Raw genomic sequence first — 15,174 nt, forward strand, 5'->3', positions numbered from 1 at the left:
ATGGCTCTGACACCATTTGTTTGCCTGTCTCAGCCCTTCCTGGAGAACCTTTGTGTCAGTGTGGGGATTCAATAACAGCTCTTAATCTGCAGTCATCTACAAATTTAGTCAGCAAGAGACCACTGACAATGGCCTTGACTTCAGACGTAAATCCAAAAAGAGTAGTCCAAGGACTGATTCCTGAGGGACTATAGTTGTGACTGGCCTCTTAGTAGGGGTGGACTCCCCAATTCTAACTTCATGGGCACTGTCTTTGAGCCATTTGGCTATCCACCAGGTGACATACAGGTTTGTACCTTATCTCTTGAGTTTGTCAACAATGCCTGAGTGAGGTATTGTCTCAAATGCCCTGACCAGGTCAAAATAGGCCATCAGAATCATTTTGCTGTCATCCAATGCTTTGGTGACCTTCTCAAAGAAGTCCACCAGGTTGAGTAGTCATGACCTGCCCTTGAAGAAACCATACTTGGTTGGGTCCAGTGTCTGGAGGTTTACTATATCATTATTGATCATTTCCATGATAATTCTTTCTGTAGCTTTGCATATAAAACTAGTGAGACGTATGGGTCTGTAATTTCCAGGGTCTGTAGATGGACCACCTTTGTGCAGAGGGATGACTTTTGCCTTTCTCCATTCATGAGGTAAAAAAGCTGTTTGGAGGCTACAGCTAAATAGTAATTTAAAAAGGCCTGCTAGGTCATGCTTCATGCTATTTAGAAGGCATCCTAGGATACTGTCTGGGCCCATTGATGCAGTGTTCATGGCCTTAGAGAGAGCATTAAGGACCTATTCCCTAGTGATATTATGGGGATTATATTTGATGGTATTGCGTAGGTTCGTAGGTATGTACTAGGCTAATAGCCCTGGAGCCTTTACAAGCCTAGCCCATAGGATTAGCCTGGCATCATGCCACCTGACCTTAGTTCCCAGTGCCTCTGTCAAGTAGAGCCACTGGAGTGCTCTCCAAGGTGAATTTTCTATTTCCCATCCACTCATCAAGATTTCTCTTGAAGAGGGCCAGTGAGGTGCTCTGTTTGACATGTATGGGAAGTCTATTTTATAGCATGGGCAGTCTCTGGGTTATGAACCTGTCCCTCCAGCACGTTCTGTTGATTGTGGTTATGAGGTTGAGGTCTCTGGAGCATGTGGTGCAGAGGGATTGAGATATTTCCTCAGAGAAGGTTGGTGGGTGAGAGGGTAAAGTTGGAGCTGAATTTGTTGGCCAGTAGGTTTGCTGTATCTCCTGGCTTTTTTAATTTCCCCAAGACTTTTGGGTTTCTAATACCATGACGGGAATGGACCCTATTCCTAAGTCAAAGTATGATTAAAGTTCATGAAATTAGTATTGTTTCAATCTTTGATGTCAGTCAGAAGTGCTCTTCACAGCATCTGTAATGTGCCCAGTAATGACTCCTTCTGCAATTCGTATGGAGTTACATGTATCGGTAACATGTCCGATTGCAGATTCTTTTTTTATAAGACCCATTGCTTCTACTACTGTTGGAACTGTCTGGGCAACTTTTGTCCACATTGCTCTCATTTCTGCCTGTAAATCCTGATATTTTATGACTTTGTCCCTCTCTGCATGCAAGACACTGTAGTCACTGGCTGTAGCGATTTCAATGATCAATGCTACTTTTGTCTTTTTTTCATGGACCACTATATCTGGTTTTCTCGCATATATCTTTTGAACTGATGGTAATGGGTGATCCCATATGATGTAGACTTCATTTTCTATGAAGCTTTGTAGCTCATGTTTCCACTATTTTTCAGCTAATTCAGTATTATAATGTTTGCACAATCCCTAGTGCAAAATCTTACCACATTATTATGCCTTTCAGTATACAGTCCTTCTGCCATTAGTATGTCATAGCCAGCAACAAGGTGTGCAACTGTTTCCAATTCTGTTTTACAAAACCTACATTTGCCTGTTTCTCCCACATGTTCAATGGACTTTGTAAACCAATGTGTACATAGTCCACTATCTTGGGCCACCAATATTAACCTTTCATCCTTTGGTTTGAATTTGCCTCTCCTTAACCATTCCTGTGTTCAATCCTGATCAACAAAAGGTTGTTACAGGAGTGTTCTATACTTGCAACTATATTTATGCATTTTCCACATTTTTTGCCTTCTTATCTGATCCTTCACCTTATATTCTTTTTTTTGTTTTTTGGCATATTCATTTGTTGCCTAATTTTTATCTACTTCTGGTTTGACTTCCATTCCTGCTTGATGCCAATATGCTTCTGCTAGACTAAGAAGGGAAGTCATCTTAGATTTTTTCTCCTCATGTTTCAAAGCTTTCACTTTGTTTGGGTCTTGTCAGGTCAGCAGATATGTATGCAGTCCCACTCAGTATAGGTGCCTCCATTTACAATGAGTTCTGCACACAATTGTGTATTACCTTTGATGTTGTGGACATAGCTAACAAATGTATTGTGGTTGTTCTTGGCTTGGGAGACCAAATTGACCTCAGATTTGGCTTTGGTAGACTTTATTTGTCCTCTGAGTTGTTTGTTTAGTTTTATGAGACAGCATTGCCAGCATTTGTTCATGGTGATGATCAAAAAGTCTTATTTCAGTTCTTTTTTTGAGATACATTAGAAAGAAAAGTTTAACAGTAAATATTTTATTAACTTTATTATTTTGCATTGTCTTAACAGAGGTGTATGTACATTACATAAATTAATATTGAATGACCAGATGATATGCCCATACTACAATTTCTACAGGATTCTGACAATGTATATGAACCATTTCTTTCCTTGTAGCTTCTACACTATTTAAAAAATGCCCACTTTCTGAGTGAATCAGGAGAAGAAGAAGTATATTTTGATGCAAATGGTGATGTCTTACCACAATTTGATATTCTAAACTGGCAGCTCTATTCTAGTGGCATAAGTAAATATTTAGAAATTGGTGCATTCATTGTCCATGCTCCCCAAGATCAACAGATCGTCATCAATGAGAGTGCCATCTGGTGGAGTGGAGGATATACACAGGTTATGATTGTTCCATTTATTTTTATTTGCCCTTGTCAACCACATTTGCTGTCTAAAAATTTATAAGCTAGTTCACAGAATGGAAATTTATACTTGTTACAAATGGCTCGTAAAACAGCAAACAGGTGTTTTCCAGATAAATCAATTTAGGAATACAATGGGAATTTTGAAATTGCAAGTCACTTTAGATGTGCAACATGTCAGTTTGCAGGTGTACAAGATATGCAAAAGGATGAGGAAGAATTAAATTATAAAGGATCATAAAAAGTTGGGATACTAGTACAAGCATGTCTTAGTGAGTTTCACTACTAAATAAGTACAAAGCGATACACTCAGAATTGAATGACCAAGTGGTATGCAAGAAAATGTTAACTTATCAAGAAAGTACAGTTGTATAAGTCCTACTTGCTTGTAACAGTAGATGTTTGAATTCCTCACTGCCTCAATAACATTTTGAGTTATCTGCCATGATAATCCAGTAACTAGCCAGCTTTCAAAAGCCGAGACTACTCTTCCTGTGTTACAGGAAGTGAATGCTCAAGCTTTTTCGCTTCCACAAAGAAGGAGGTGAAAGTAGCTGAACCAGAATCATCTAGCAAGAGTGAATTTGCAGCCAGTCACAATACCATATAAAAAACAAATCCCAACAACAACTGAATCAAAAAGATTGAAATCCATCTCAACTATGCACAGTCTGGGGGATGGCAGGTGGGTGCTGACACTGAGCCAGTGAGGAATTTGAACATATACTCTTACAGGTAAGTAAGGACTTATGCAACTGTGCTATGTTCACCATTCACACTGACTCACTGGCATGTTTGGTAGAGTCACAAGGCTTACCCTGCTTACAAGGTGAAAGGATAAGAGTTCAGAACTCTCTGGAGAATGGTCCTAGCAAAGCTTGCTCTGGACCTTGTAAAAGAATCCAGTTTATAGGGCACAGAGACACCAGGTTCCTGCTATGCCATCGGAGAGGATAAGTCCTTAGTTGAGTGAGCCTTAGCCTTGCCTGGAAAGACTTACCATCTTTGGAGTACCAGAAAACAATAGTGGAGGGAAATCATTGTGCAATAGTTTGCTTAGAGACAGGTTGACCCTTCTTAGCCCCCATTTAGGAGACAGCTGTTCAGCGTTCCTGAACAGTTTTGTTCTGTCAAAGTAGTACCTGAGCTGCTTGTGCACACCCAAGGTATAGAGAATGTTTTCTCTCTTGCTTTTTGGATCAGGACAGAACACTGGAAGATTGCTGGCTTGATTTAAGGTCAATTCAGAAACAACTTCAGGCATGAATGATGGATTAGTGTGTAACACAACCCTGTTCTCATGAAAAATCAGACTGGGTTGGTCCACTATGAGAGCTTGTACCCCAGATACATGCCTTGCAGATGTCAGAGCAATGAGTAAAACAATCTTCCAAGTAAAACCATAAATCAGCCTGAGATGCAGTTTCAAAAGGTCATTTTTTTCACAAACTGTTTGACCACAGAAGGAGACAAAAGAGGCTGGATCCATGGGCAGACAAGCTGAGATGGCAGCAAGATGTACTTTGAAAGAAGCATATGGCAAACTGTCTTTAAGTAGCCTCCTCAAATTCAAAACCAGTGGGGTTGAAACCCTTTCCGGATCCCAGGTGTTTAAGGAGGTAAGAAAATCTGCAACTAGAAAATCTTACATTTACAGGAGGAAGAATTTTTTTCTATGTGATGTCTAGCCAATAACTGGGGTCCTGAAAGGGTTTCAACCCCACTGGTTAGCTGTCTGCAGGACACTGTTAGCCAAAGAAACCAGAACAGTTTTATAAACTGCTATAATCTGTTTATCAGCTGTATGATGAAGCTTATGTTTCTTATTCTTGTTAACTTCACTACTAGATAAAATATGCAGGCACAGAGTATTATGTCTGGCAAGGGGGTCTATTACCCTGGATTACTCCTCCACCTAAAGGGTTTGGTTCTTCCATACCTGCACAAAGCACTGGACCAGCTCCAAAGAATGTGTCTAACTCCCCTTCCATAATGGTAGACAAAGATACACTAGAGAAGACTTTGCAAAATGTAAGTGGTCTTTTGGCTAAGCAGCGGTCCTTACAGAATCACTAATGGAAGGCTGAGGCATATTTTTATTTTATCTTTTTTCAGATGCTACCAAATTTGATGGGGGAGTGCTACTAGTGTTAGGATCCATTAAGTCACGGGAGAGAACATCAGTCAGAATAATAAAGTGACAGTACTGGATAATGTACCACAATAAGCACTTAAATGTTTCTAGTAATAAGTATGTCTCCACACAACTAAACTTTGCCAAACTTTGTTATTATCATAAAAAATAGTTTGAAATTTGTTCAGAATTATTTTACAGCTGACAGAGGTTAGAAATTTTCTAAAATACAATGTCCAAACACGAAAGCAGCAAATGTACCAATCCAGTATGAAAAATTAGCTCCATACAATTTAACCATATTAATTTGCCATACAATAACATTTAATAGCAATTAAAATTATATTTTCTTGTCAGAGACAGAGTAATATCTCCACAGTACATTTAAATAACTTAATTTGTGATAAAATTGTGGTCTAATGTTAAAAACACATAGAACAGAATCATAAGTATAATAAATAACGTGTAAATGCAAAACAATCCAAGTTCTGTAATACTTTCCTGCCAAACAATGAAAATAAAGCAGACTACCAACAGTAAAGACTGGCAGAAGAGTTCTGACAAAGGAGTTGTAGGTATAGTTGCCAATTTCTAAAAGATCCAGATGGGGAGTGGTGATATTTTGAAAGGACCCTATATCTTGTGTTACCAGAAATCCTTGAGGTTCTGTTCTACAACTATATTTCATGTTTAATCGTCATATATCCTCTATCTTTTACATCTCCATTTAAGCTTATTTCTATTCTGTGAAGATGGAAGTAAAAAATTGTGCATTGATGTCTTTTTTTCCACCCGCACTCTATTCCTTCCTCTCATTTACCAGTCTCTGCAAATCTGTGTTGACCTTTCTTCTTTCTCCTGTGTAGCTAAAGAATCAATTATTTCCTCAATGCTAGTGTAGATCACTGAAAAACTAGACACCATAATGTCAGAATAACTTAAAAATGCATAACTAAAAGTTATTTTTAAAGTTAACACAGCTCTAGTGGTGAAGAAGATTTGGGACAGACTAGAAAAAGGCAAGAGGAAACCAGGGCATCCAGCAAAAAGGTGGATGTATTGTGTGAGCTGATCTGTGACAGTCAGGCATGAGTGTCGAAGAAGGTAGGAGTGTGGCACTGAATAGGGAGAGATGGCAAGAAGTGGCATGACACCTCAATCCCATGTAGAAAATGGGAGAAAAGGGAACTGATGATGATAACTAGTGCTACCCCCACATCCTTCAAATGGGCGCTATGCTCTCTTGTCTATTCCCACTATTTTTGTGTCATTTATTTACATTTTTCGTACTTCTTCCTCTTCTCCTATTTTCTTTATCACATGAAATGCCTTTTCATGGGCTACCTCTTTAACACCTATGCTGAGCCACACTGGCCTTTTTCTTCTCCCTGTCTTGCTCTTTTTTCTAACTGCTTTGCCAAGCTGCTTGGATGCTGCTCTTTATTATTCACTAAATGAGTCTCCATGCCCCCATTTTTAGTCTCAAAAAAAATTCCCTGGCTTAACGTAATCTGCCTTTCTCTATCTATTCATCCATTTATCTATCTATCTATCTACCTGTCTATTCATCCATTCATCCTCCCATGGTAGCTCTGTCAAACATGCAACTTCTAATTAAACTTGGGTTACCGGGGCCATAGCCAGAGCTTACGTCTCTACACCATTGGAGTTATGTTAGAAACCTGGGATGCAACTCCCAGACTTGTTCTGAGTTGATTCTAAACGACAAAAAATACACTGAACCCACACACATCGCCAATATCCTGGCAGACAGGTTCAGTGCAAACTTCTCCACCACCCCCCCCCAAAAGAGCAAGTATCTATCCCAGCAGAGGGCTGCCTCCCAAACATCTCTGATGCTCAGGTGAAGACTGCCCTCTCCAAAGCAAAAAACACTGCTTGCATGGGACCAGATGGCATCCCAGGTTGCATCCTACATGAACTCCAAGAAGAACTAATCCCTCAAATAAAACAGCTATACAATCTCAGCCTCACTACAGGATATGTGCCCACAGAATGGCGTACAGCAACAGTGGTCCCACTCCGCAAAGGTGGAGCCTCTATGGACCCTGGAAACTATCGCCCCATAAGCCTGACTAGCTTAGTCTGCAAGGCTATGGAGAGGATCATCATGGAGCTCATAAACAAAGACATTGGGGACCTACAGACACTAGATCCTACCCAGTTCGGCTTTGTCAAGGGCAGATCCTGCCTTTTGAACCTGGTTGACTTCTTCAAAACAGTCACCAAAGCCATAGATGAAGGGAAGGTAGTCCACACAGCCTATCTGGACCTTGCAAAGGCATTTGACACAATACCCCACTCGGGCATCATAGATAAGCTATCCAGCTTAAATATAAACCCCTATGTCACAAGATGGGTCACAAACTGGCTCAGAGACAGAAACCACAGAGTGAGAGTTGCTGGAGCCATGTCAGACTCAAAACCGGTCACAAGTGGTGTCCCACAGGGTTCTGTCATGGGACCACTCTTGTTTGGTATATACTTTTCCAAGGTACAGGCAAACGTGGGAGGACTATGGCTCACCAAGTTCGCAGATGACTGCAAACTGGGTGCCATAATCAACTCTCCAGCTGACACAAACATCCTTCAAAAAGGTCTCACAGAGACAGATAACTGGTGCCAGCACCATGGTTTAAAGCTAAATGCCAAAAAATGTATAGTCATACCCTTTGGCAAAAACAATGTGCCCACAAATTACCACATAGGCGGAAACCCATTAAGTACAGAGACAGTTATTAGAGACCTGGGGACCCAAGTTGATAGCAATCTCTCCTTTGAAAACCACATTGCCAAAGTGGTTAGAAAGACCTACATAGCCCACCTCATCACGAAGGGTTTCACATCTAGATCAAGAGAGGTAATCGTGCCCCTTTATTCATCCCTCATCAGGCCCATCATAGAATACAATGCCCCTTTTGGGATGTACCTTACCCGACACCTGCAGCAATTAGAAAGACCCCAAAAGTATCTCACCAAGAGGATCAAGGGTCTCAAACAGATGCCATATGCTGCTCGGTTAAAAAAACTCCAGCTCTACTCAGTTACATACCGCCTACTTCGAGGCGATCTATGCCTGACATACAAAGCTATGTCAAATCCAGAATTAATGGACATGCTCCACCTCAATAAATCTAAATCCCTTAGAGCCACACGCTCGTGGGACTTGAACCTCAGCATAGAAATAAATAGAACTTGCTGGAGGGACAGGTTCATAACCCAGAGGCTCCCTTCACTCTGGAATAGAATTCCACTTCATGTGAGGCAGAGCACCTCACTGAATCTCTTCAAGAAGAATCTCGATAGGTGGATGGGGGAATCATAGGTTTGTCCCAGGGATTACTCCCGTGTCACTATTAGACAGAGGCACAGTAAACTAAACCTTAAAAAGGGCACAGTATACTCAAATCAAGGGGTGGCATAAGCCATACAGAATCAGGCTAGGCTTATAATTGCCTCAGGGCAGATAGCCTAGTATGAACCTATGAACCTATGAACAACTTTCCTTTATGTTGGTAATAGTGTATTACAGAGTCTGTAATACTGCTTAGACTCCCACAATGCTGTATAAATGTCTGAGCTCTGATGCCGTGGTGTGTGTAGTCTTAGAATGCTCTCCCTATATCACCATTCTGTGGACACATTGTTGTCTTGTGATTGGTGAACTTCAGTGCAGAGAACCTTGCAACATACATATGTATAGAGAGAGATATTAATTTGTTAACCAGGATAGAGCACTGATTGAAACTGACCTTTTTTTCAGGCTCATCCTGGAATTTACAAGAAATAAAAATGATCTAAACTCAACATTTACAAAGCAGAATCATCACATAGTGTATATTGCTGCATACAATGGCTAGTAGAAGTGTGGAATCTTAAATTGTAATTTGAAATACATGTGTAAACTAAACAGGTAACAAAAGAAAATAATTTAGATGAATATTGGGTTGATTACATTATTAAGTCATCTAGTTTCATTTTTGCAAAACCTGTAGATCAATGTCAATATGTATTAGCAATAAGAAAAAAGAAAATTTTGTATTGGTTTCTATAGACACCACACTCTGTTTGCAGTGAACCCTGTCCTCCTGGATATCGAAAGGCTATACAGCAAGGACAACCAATTTGTTGCTTTGACTGCTTTCTGTGTTCTGAAGCTGATTTTTCTAATGAAACAGGTATGTATTTTTTTAAAAATGTATAGCATATTTGTTATGATAGATAAACAAGTCATAATGTAGGTTTTATTATAAGGATGAAACATTACTGAATCTCTTGAAATACAATGTGGTTCTAATATATTTGTAGAAACTTACAACAGTATTAGAATGAGTACAATATTGTTTCAAGTTTTTTTTTTTTTTTGTATATTTACATATATTTGAAACACAGTGCTGCAGTTTGGTATCATAATATTGGGTTAAATCTATTGCAAAGGGCAACAATGTATTCTGTGCAATTTCTACAAAAAGAAAAAGATCAGAGAGCAGAATATGTAGATAGGGAAATGTGTGACCCATCCTGTCCTGGATTGTACCATAAGTCCAAAAAGGGATTGTAAGGATGTTAGATATTGTTATCTGTGCTAGCATGACTGGCTCAAGTTTTGTAAATAATTGTAAATTACCCCGTGTTCCATATGCCAGCATAACTAGCTATAATTTTCTAAATAAGTTTGTGTCTTTCGATTAGCACTCTGATTTATACAAGATGTTTGAATGTCAAAAAGTATTCTGGTTGACCAAAAGTACATTTTTTTAAAGAGAATTCTGAATGGATGCTGTGCCAGAGTCAGTTGACCTAGAAGTGATATCATTATCTGCCAGAGCTGGGAAAATAGAATCTTCACTGCGGCTGTTTGTTTACTTTTCAAAGTCTGATATGAGAGAGTAGAATTCTCATAGCAGCTTCCTGTTACTTTTAAAAATCTGCTATAAAAGCAGGTGCTGAGTCAGTTGTTCAGTTATCATTCAGTTGTTTCCAGAGATGACCAGCAGTAGTAGTTTGGTTGTTTTCCAAAGCTGTTCAGCAGTATTAGTCCAGTTGTTTCCAGAGTTGCTGTTTCAGCCACTAGGTACAGACAATAACCTGGTATGTGGAAATAATTCCTCATCTTGCCTTGCAGAAGTAAGAGTATAATTTTACCTTGCTGAATTATTTAGATTAGACGAGGACAGTTAATCTTCACTTAGTCAGGGAACTACAGCTAGTTAGTTAAAGGTTTCTAAAATCAGTGTGAGATCTATCCTGCAATATTGTTTTCATATTTCCTGTGTGTGAAACTCAGTTGTTTATTGGAATCAATTATTCAGTATTTACATGTTTTAAATCCTTTTATTAATTATTAAATGTTTTACTACCTCTCATTGTGGCTGGTTACTTAGTGGATATTTTTTAATAATTTGAGAGTGTTTATGCTTATTGTGATAACACCAGGGCCACTCCTAAAATCCTTACTGCTTGGGATACATGCTACCATTTGTTTCAATATCTGTTTTACCTAATAAAATTGAACACCCCTTTTGAAGGGTATTGTGGTATTTGACTGGTGACAGACATTACCTTGTCAATTTGGAAAAGAAACACAGCAGGTAAATCTATATCAGTCTTTCCCAAGAGTGTGTGAATATCAGACATTTAAGAGTGAACGTGTCAGATACCTAGAACTGAGACACAGTGCTCTGCAGTGGTTAGTGTGGAGACTCATTTGAAGACTTGGAGTGAAGCATGTAGTCTAGTCCCAGGTTTGGAACCTGTTCCCGGAGTAGTCTTAGGAGAAATTGTATATTTTTTCCCAGCTTTTAGTGACACTCCCTTACTGGAGACAGTGGCAAGAATTGACACTCCTTAATTACCGCCCTGGGGCAAACAGGGCTCTTAACATACTGGTGCCAGTGGTGTGGGACTTTAATTGAGATTTAGAAGTCTGTGGATAATTGTCATTGAGGTGTATACCCACTTGACAGCTGCAAGGTAAAATGCAGAGTTTCATTGTCACAACAGTTTTATTCATTTTTAGTCAGTTTAGTCAGGGACAGCAGGCAAAGACGTCAGCAGAGGATTATAGCAAGCTGACAAGGAACCAATTGGCCAAGGTGTGCAAAGTCAAAGGACTTTTGCATGCCATCCTGACTAAGGAAGCAATAATTTCAGCCTTAGTAGCAACTGCAGAGCAAACCAGCAACTCAGAGGATATCCAGTTTGGCATTGGGGATATACAGCCTTGCAAGACAAGACAATTCTCATTTTCCTCAGAGGACTTAATCCATCTGGAGTTTTAAAAAGACTAACTGGAAGCTGAAGAAAGGGAGAAGTAGAGTCAGCATGAAAAGGAACTGGAGACCAGGCATTTCGTGATGGAAGTTGAAGAAAATGAGAAGGCAGAGACAGCATGAAAAGGAGCTTCTAACCTTTCGTCAGGGTCATGGAGGTAATGGGGAAGGGAATGAATAAAACCTAGAAGCCATAAAGGTTAGTAAACTTTTTTCTCAGTAAAGGGAGGTAACTTTGATAGTTTTATTTATATATTTGAGAGGGTATGTAAACAGTATAATATTGACCAAGGGTTCTGGGTACATTTCCTGACCCCCTTACTCCATGGTAGAGCTGTTAATGCAATTGCTAAACTGTCTGATATTGTTTGAATTATGTTAGTGTAAAACAATGTTTACTTGATTGTTTCAAATTAACCCCTGAAATGTATAGAAAAAAATTTGTGAACATAGACGCAAGGCAGATAAAAGTGCATGTGACAGTGTTGATTTAAGTACTTTCACAGGTGGGTGAGTGGGTGTCAAGTCAACACTTTTAAAGGACTGGCAGACCTTCTGGTGAGGGAAAAAGCTCTCAGCCCTTTGCCTGAGGACAGGAGGATCTGGTTGGCAGACTGAAAGTGTAACTCTGCAAATGAGTTTGAGAGAAAAAAGGATCTCTACTTGGCAAACAGGGCAACATTGCATAAGAAAGGGATACCCAGTACTCCACATGGACATAAGGGAACCCATGGGGGGCAGCCTAAACCACACCAACAGAGTTCACCAGTAACAGGAGAAGCCAGTATTTCAAGCACATGATCAGGATCAGGGATTAGATGTTTCAAATGTAATCAGAGGGGCCATGTAGCATGCACATGTCCATTGAAGCAAGGGGAGAAACAAAAGGTGAGGGATCCAGTAAGTGAGAATGACAGAATGCCAGTGGTAAATTGTCTGGAAACAACAGAGGTGTCAAACTATCATCAAAATTTGTATCCTATCTTAGTGGATGGAAGACAGGCCACTGCTAGGAGAGATACAACTTCTGATATAACCATTGTGAGGCCTGAAGGTGTTAAGGAGGAACAATACTTGCTTAGACAGTCTATACCAGTCAGAGCTTTGGGTGAGTATCCCATTCCAAATACCTTTGGCCAGGGTTCATCTTGTGTGGGAGGGTGGAAAAGGGAACAAGCAGGTAGGTGTGTTTGAGGATATCCCTGCAGATGTCTTAATAGCGAATGGTTTTGATAATGTAGTACCTTGTGTGCATGCAGTTACATGCAGTCAAGCTTGGAGACAGGCAAGTAGGTCTGGTAGCCTGGGAGAGACACAGACGTATCGTATGCCTGGTGATGTGGTTACTTCAGGGAGGGAGCTATCTTGTAGCAGTGAGCCTGAAGGTGAACCATAGCTGCTGGTTGATACTGGTGTTCCTGTGGACATGGTGACTGTAAGGACAGAGGTGAGTGGTAGTACCCAGGCTGACAGTGAGGCACTGCTGTCAGACGGTACTAGGCTTCCTGTGGAAAGGGAGTTGGGAGATATTACAAAGACACAATTGAGACAGCCTCAATTTTGGATCCTACTTTACGAGGCTTGAGAGAGGTAGCTAAGGATGGAGCTGATGTTCAAGGAAAGAGGGAGTCTGTATATCTGTATACTGGAACAAAGGGTTACTGTACAGAGAGTGGACTCCTGAGGGAGGCCTAGAGGGTGAGGTAATACAGCAGTTAGTAGTGCCCAGACCCTACCATCTGGCACTTCTAGCCATAGCCCATGACATTCCTCTTGCAGGTGATATGGGCATAAAGCGTACTAACAGACACATCATGCAGAACTTTTATTGGTGTGGGATTGCAAAGGATGTAACAGGGTGCTGCAGGATCTGTGAGCAGTGCCAAAAGGCAGGCAGGAGGCAAGGACATAAGTCATACCATGTTAACATGCTGAAAACATATCACAATAGGGTGTCCCTGGTGCTGAGTATTTGTGGTGGATGGCAGGAGGAGTCTGAGGGGGATCTGGTGATTGGTCTTCTCAGTGAAGCCTGGACTGACACTTCAGTGGGAAAGGTAGCAATAGCTTAGTGGCTATCCTCTATTCAGGTTAAAGAAATATGAACAGTATTACAGGAGTCTGGAGGCATGTTCACTGGGAAACCTGGGTGCACCCACCTAGTGCAGCACCGTGTGAATACAGGACCCCAAAGACCTATTAAGCAATCTCCTTACAGGGTGCCTGAGTGAGTCAAACAGACTTTGAAGGCAAAGATAAAGGAGATGTTGGAGCTGGGAGTAATCCAGGAGTCTAGTAGTCCTTGGGTTTCCCCAGTAGTGTTGGTACCGAAGAAAGATGGTAGTGTAAGATTCTGCACTGGCTACAGACAGTTAAACAGTTATGCAGAGTTAAATGTATACCCCATGCCTAGAACAGATGAAGCTTTAGAACAGCTGGGTGGGGATAGGCATCTGACCACTACTGATCTGACCAAAGGACACTGGCAGGTGACCTTAACTCCCATTGCTAGAGAGAGAGGTCAGCTTTTGTAACACCATTTGGCTTATATGAGTTTACAATGTTGCCCTTTAGGATGAAGAATACCCCAGCAACCTTCTGGCTAGTAGAGCATATCTTAGTAGGAGCAGGAGACTATGCTCTCACTTATTTGGATGATATTGCCATTTACAGTCATCCCTGGCAAGAGCACTTTCAACATGTCAGGGAGGTCTTAAGTAGATTAAAAAAGGCAGGGTTGATGATTAAGCCTTGTAAGTGTCAGGTGGACATGGCAGAGGTCTCTTACCTAGGACATACAGTAGCTAGTGGTAAGATTAGACCAGAACCTGCAAAAGTGGCAATTATTCAGGTGTGGCCTGATCCTGTTACCAAAAAGCAGGTGAGAGCATTCCTGGGGACAGCAGGGTACTACAGAAAATTTTGCCTTGTTCTCCTAAATGTATTAATTGTCTTCATAGAGTCAGAAGGTTTTATGTGTTTAAAGCTGTATAAATAAGATATGATAGTGCTCCTCAAATGGAACTCAGGATCACCAGCTGGGAGCCATCTTATCATTCTCAAGGTGTGCCTACAGTAATGAAATCTTAGAGACTGCGGCCTTGTCTGATAAAATTTTGCAAGTATTCTTAGATTTTAGCAAGATTGTCATAAATAAGATAGTGAAAAATGTAAGCTTGTGAGAGCTTTGTCTGATACAATTTTGCAAGTATTCTCAGATTTTAGCAGGATTGTTATATATGAGATAGTGAAAATGTAAGTTTGTGAGAGTACAGAATTGCTCTACATAATAAGGGCAGCACAGTCTACTAGAAATGTAGTATTTTGGAACACATTCTTGTGTGAGCGCACAAAAAATATTATTCACCACAAGTAAGTGTTTCCAATGGCCTAACAGAGAGCCCACTGAGGTATCATTGTGCAGACCCAGCATAGCAGTAAATTTTCTACTTCATAGGCTATCACAAGTAATTAAATTTTAAATTAATTACTAGTGTGCTGAAGAAATATATGCTTATAGATAGATAGATAGATAGATAGATAGATAGATAGATAGATAGATAGATAGATAGATTGGTAGATATCAAACCACCTCACTAAAGAGGCCAGAAGAATGTATTCATCCCTAGACTTGAGTATACCACCCTATAATCTACCTCTAATGCAACCTAGATTTCAAATAGCAATAAATACCATATGCAGATTCATTAGCCTCATTT

At 40.3% G+C, this 15,174-nt stretch overlaps 1 protein-coding gene across 1 annotated transcript in view; it reads left to right on the plus strand.

Annotated features, from left to right (window-relative positions):
* Positions 1-15,174, plus strand: part of LOC122810652 (extracellular calcium-sensing receptor-like) — a 275,375-nt gene that overhangs the window by 236,785 nt on the left and 23,416 nt on the right. Inside the window, exons 5-6 of the mRNA XM_044082224.1 lie at positions 2,775-3,005; positions 9,238-9,361. Of these exons, the coding sequence (XP_043938159.1) occupies positions 2,775-3,005; positions 9,238-9,361 (355 nt within the window). The remainder of the gene's footprint in view (positions 1-2,774; positions 3,006-9,237; positions 9,362-15,174) is intronic.

This window comes from Protopterus annectens, chromosome 9.part0 (genome assembly GCF_019279795.1).
Source record: "Protopterus annectens isolate FY-2018-M chromosome 9.part0, PAN1.0, whole genome shotgun sequence".
In the NCBI taxonomy this organism is placed as follows: Eukaryota; Metazoa; Chordata; order Ceratodontiformes; family Protopteridae; genus Protopterus; species Protopterus annectens.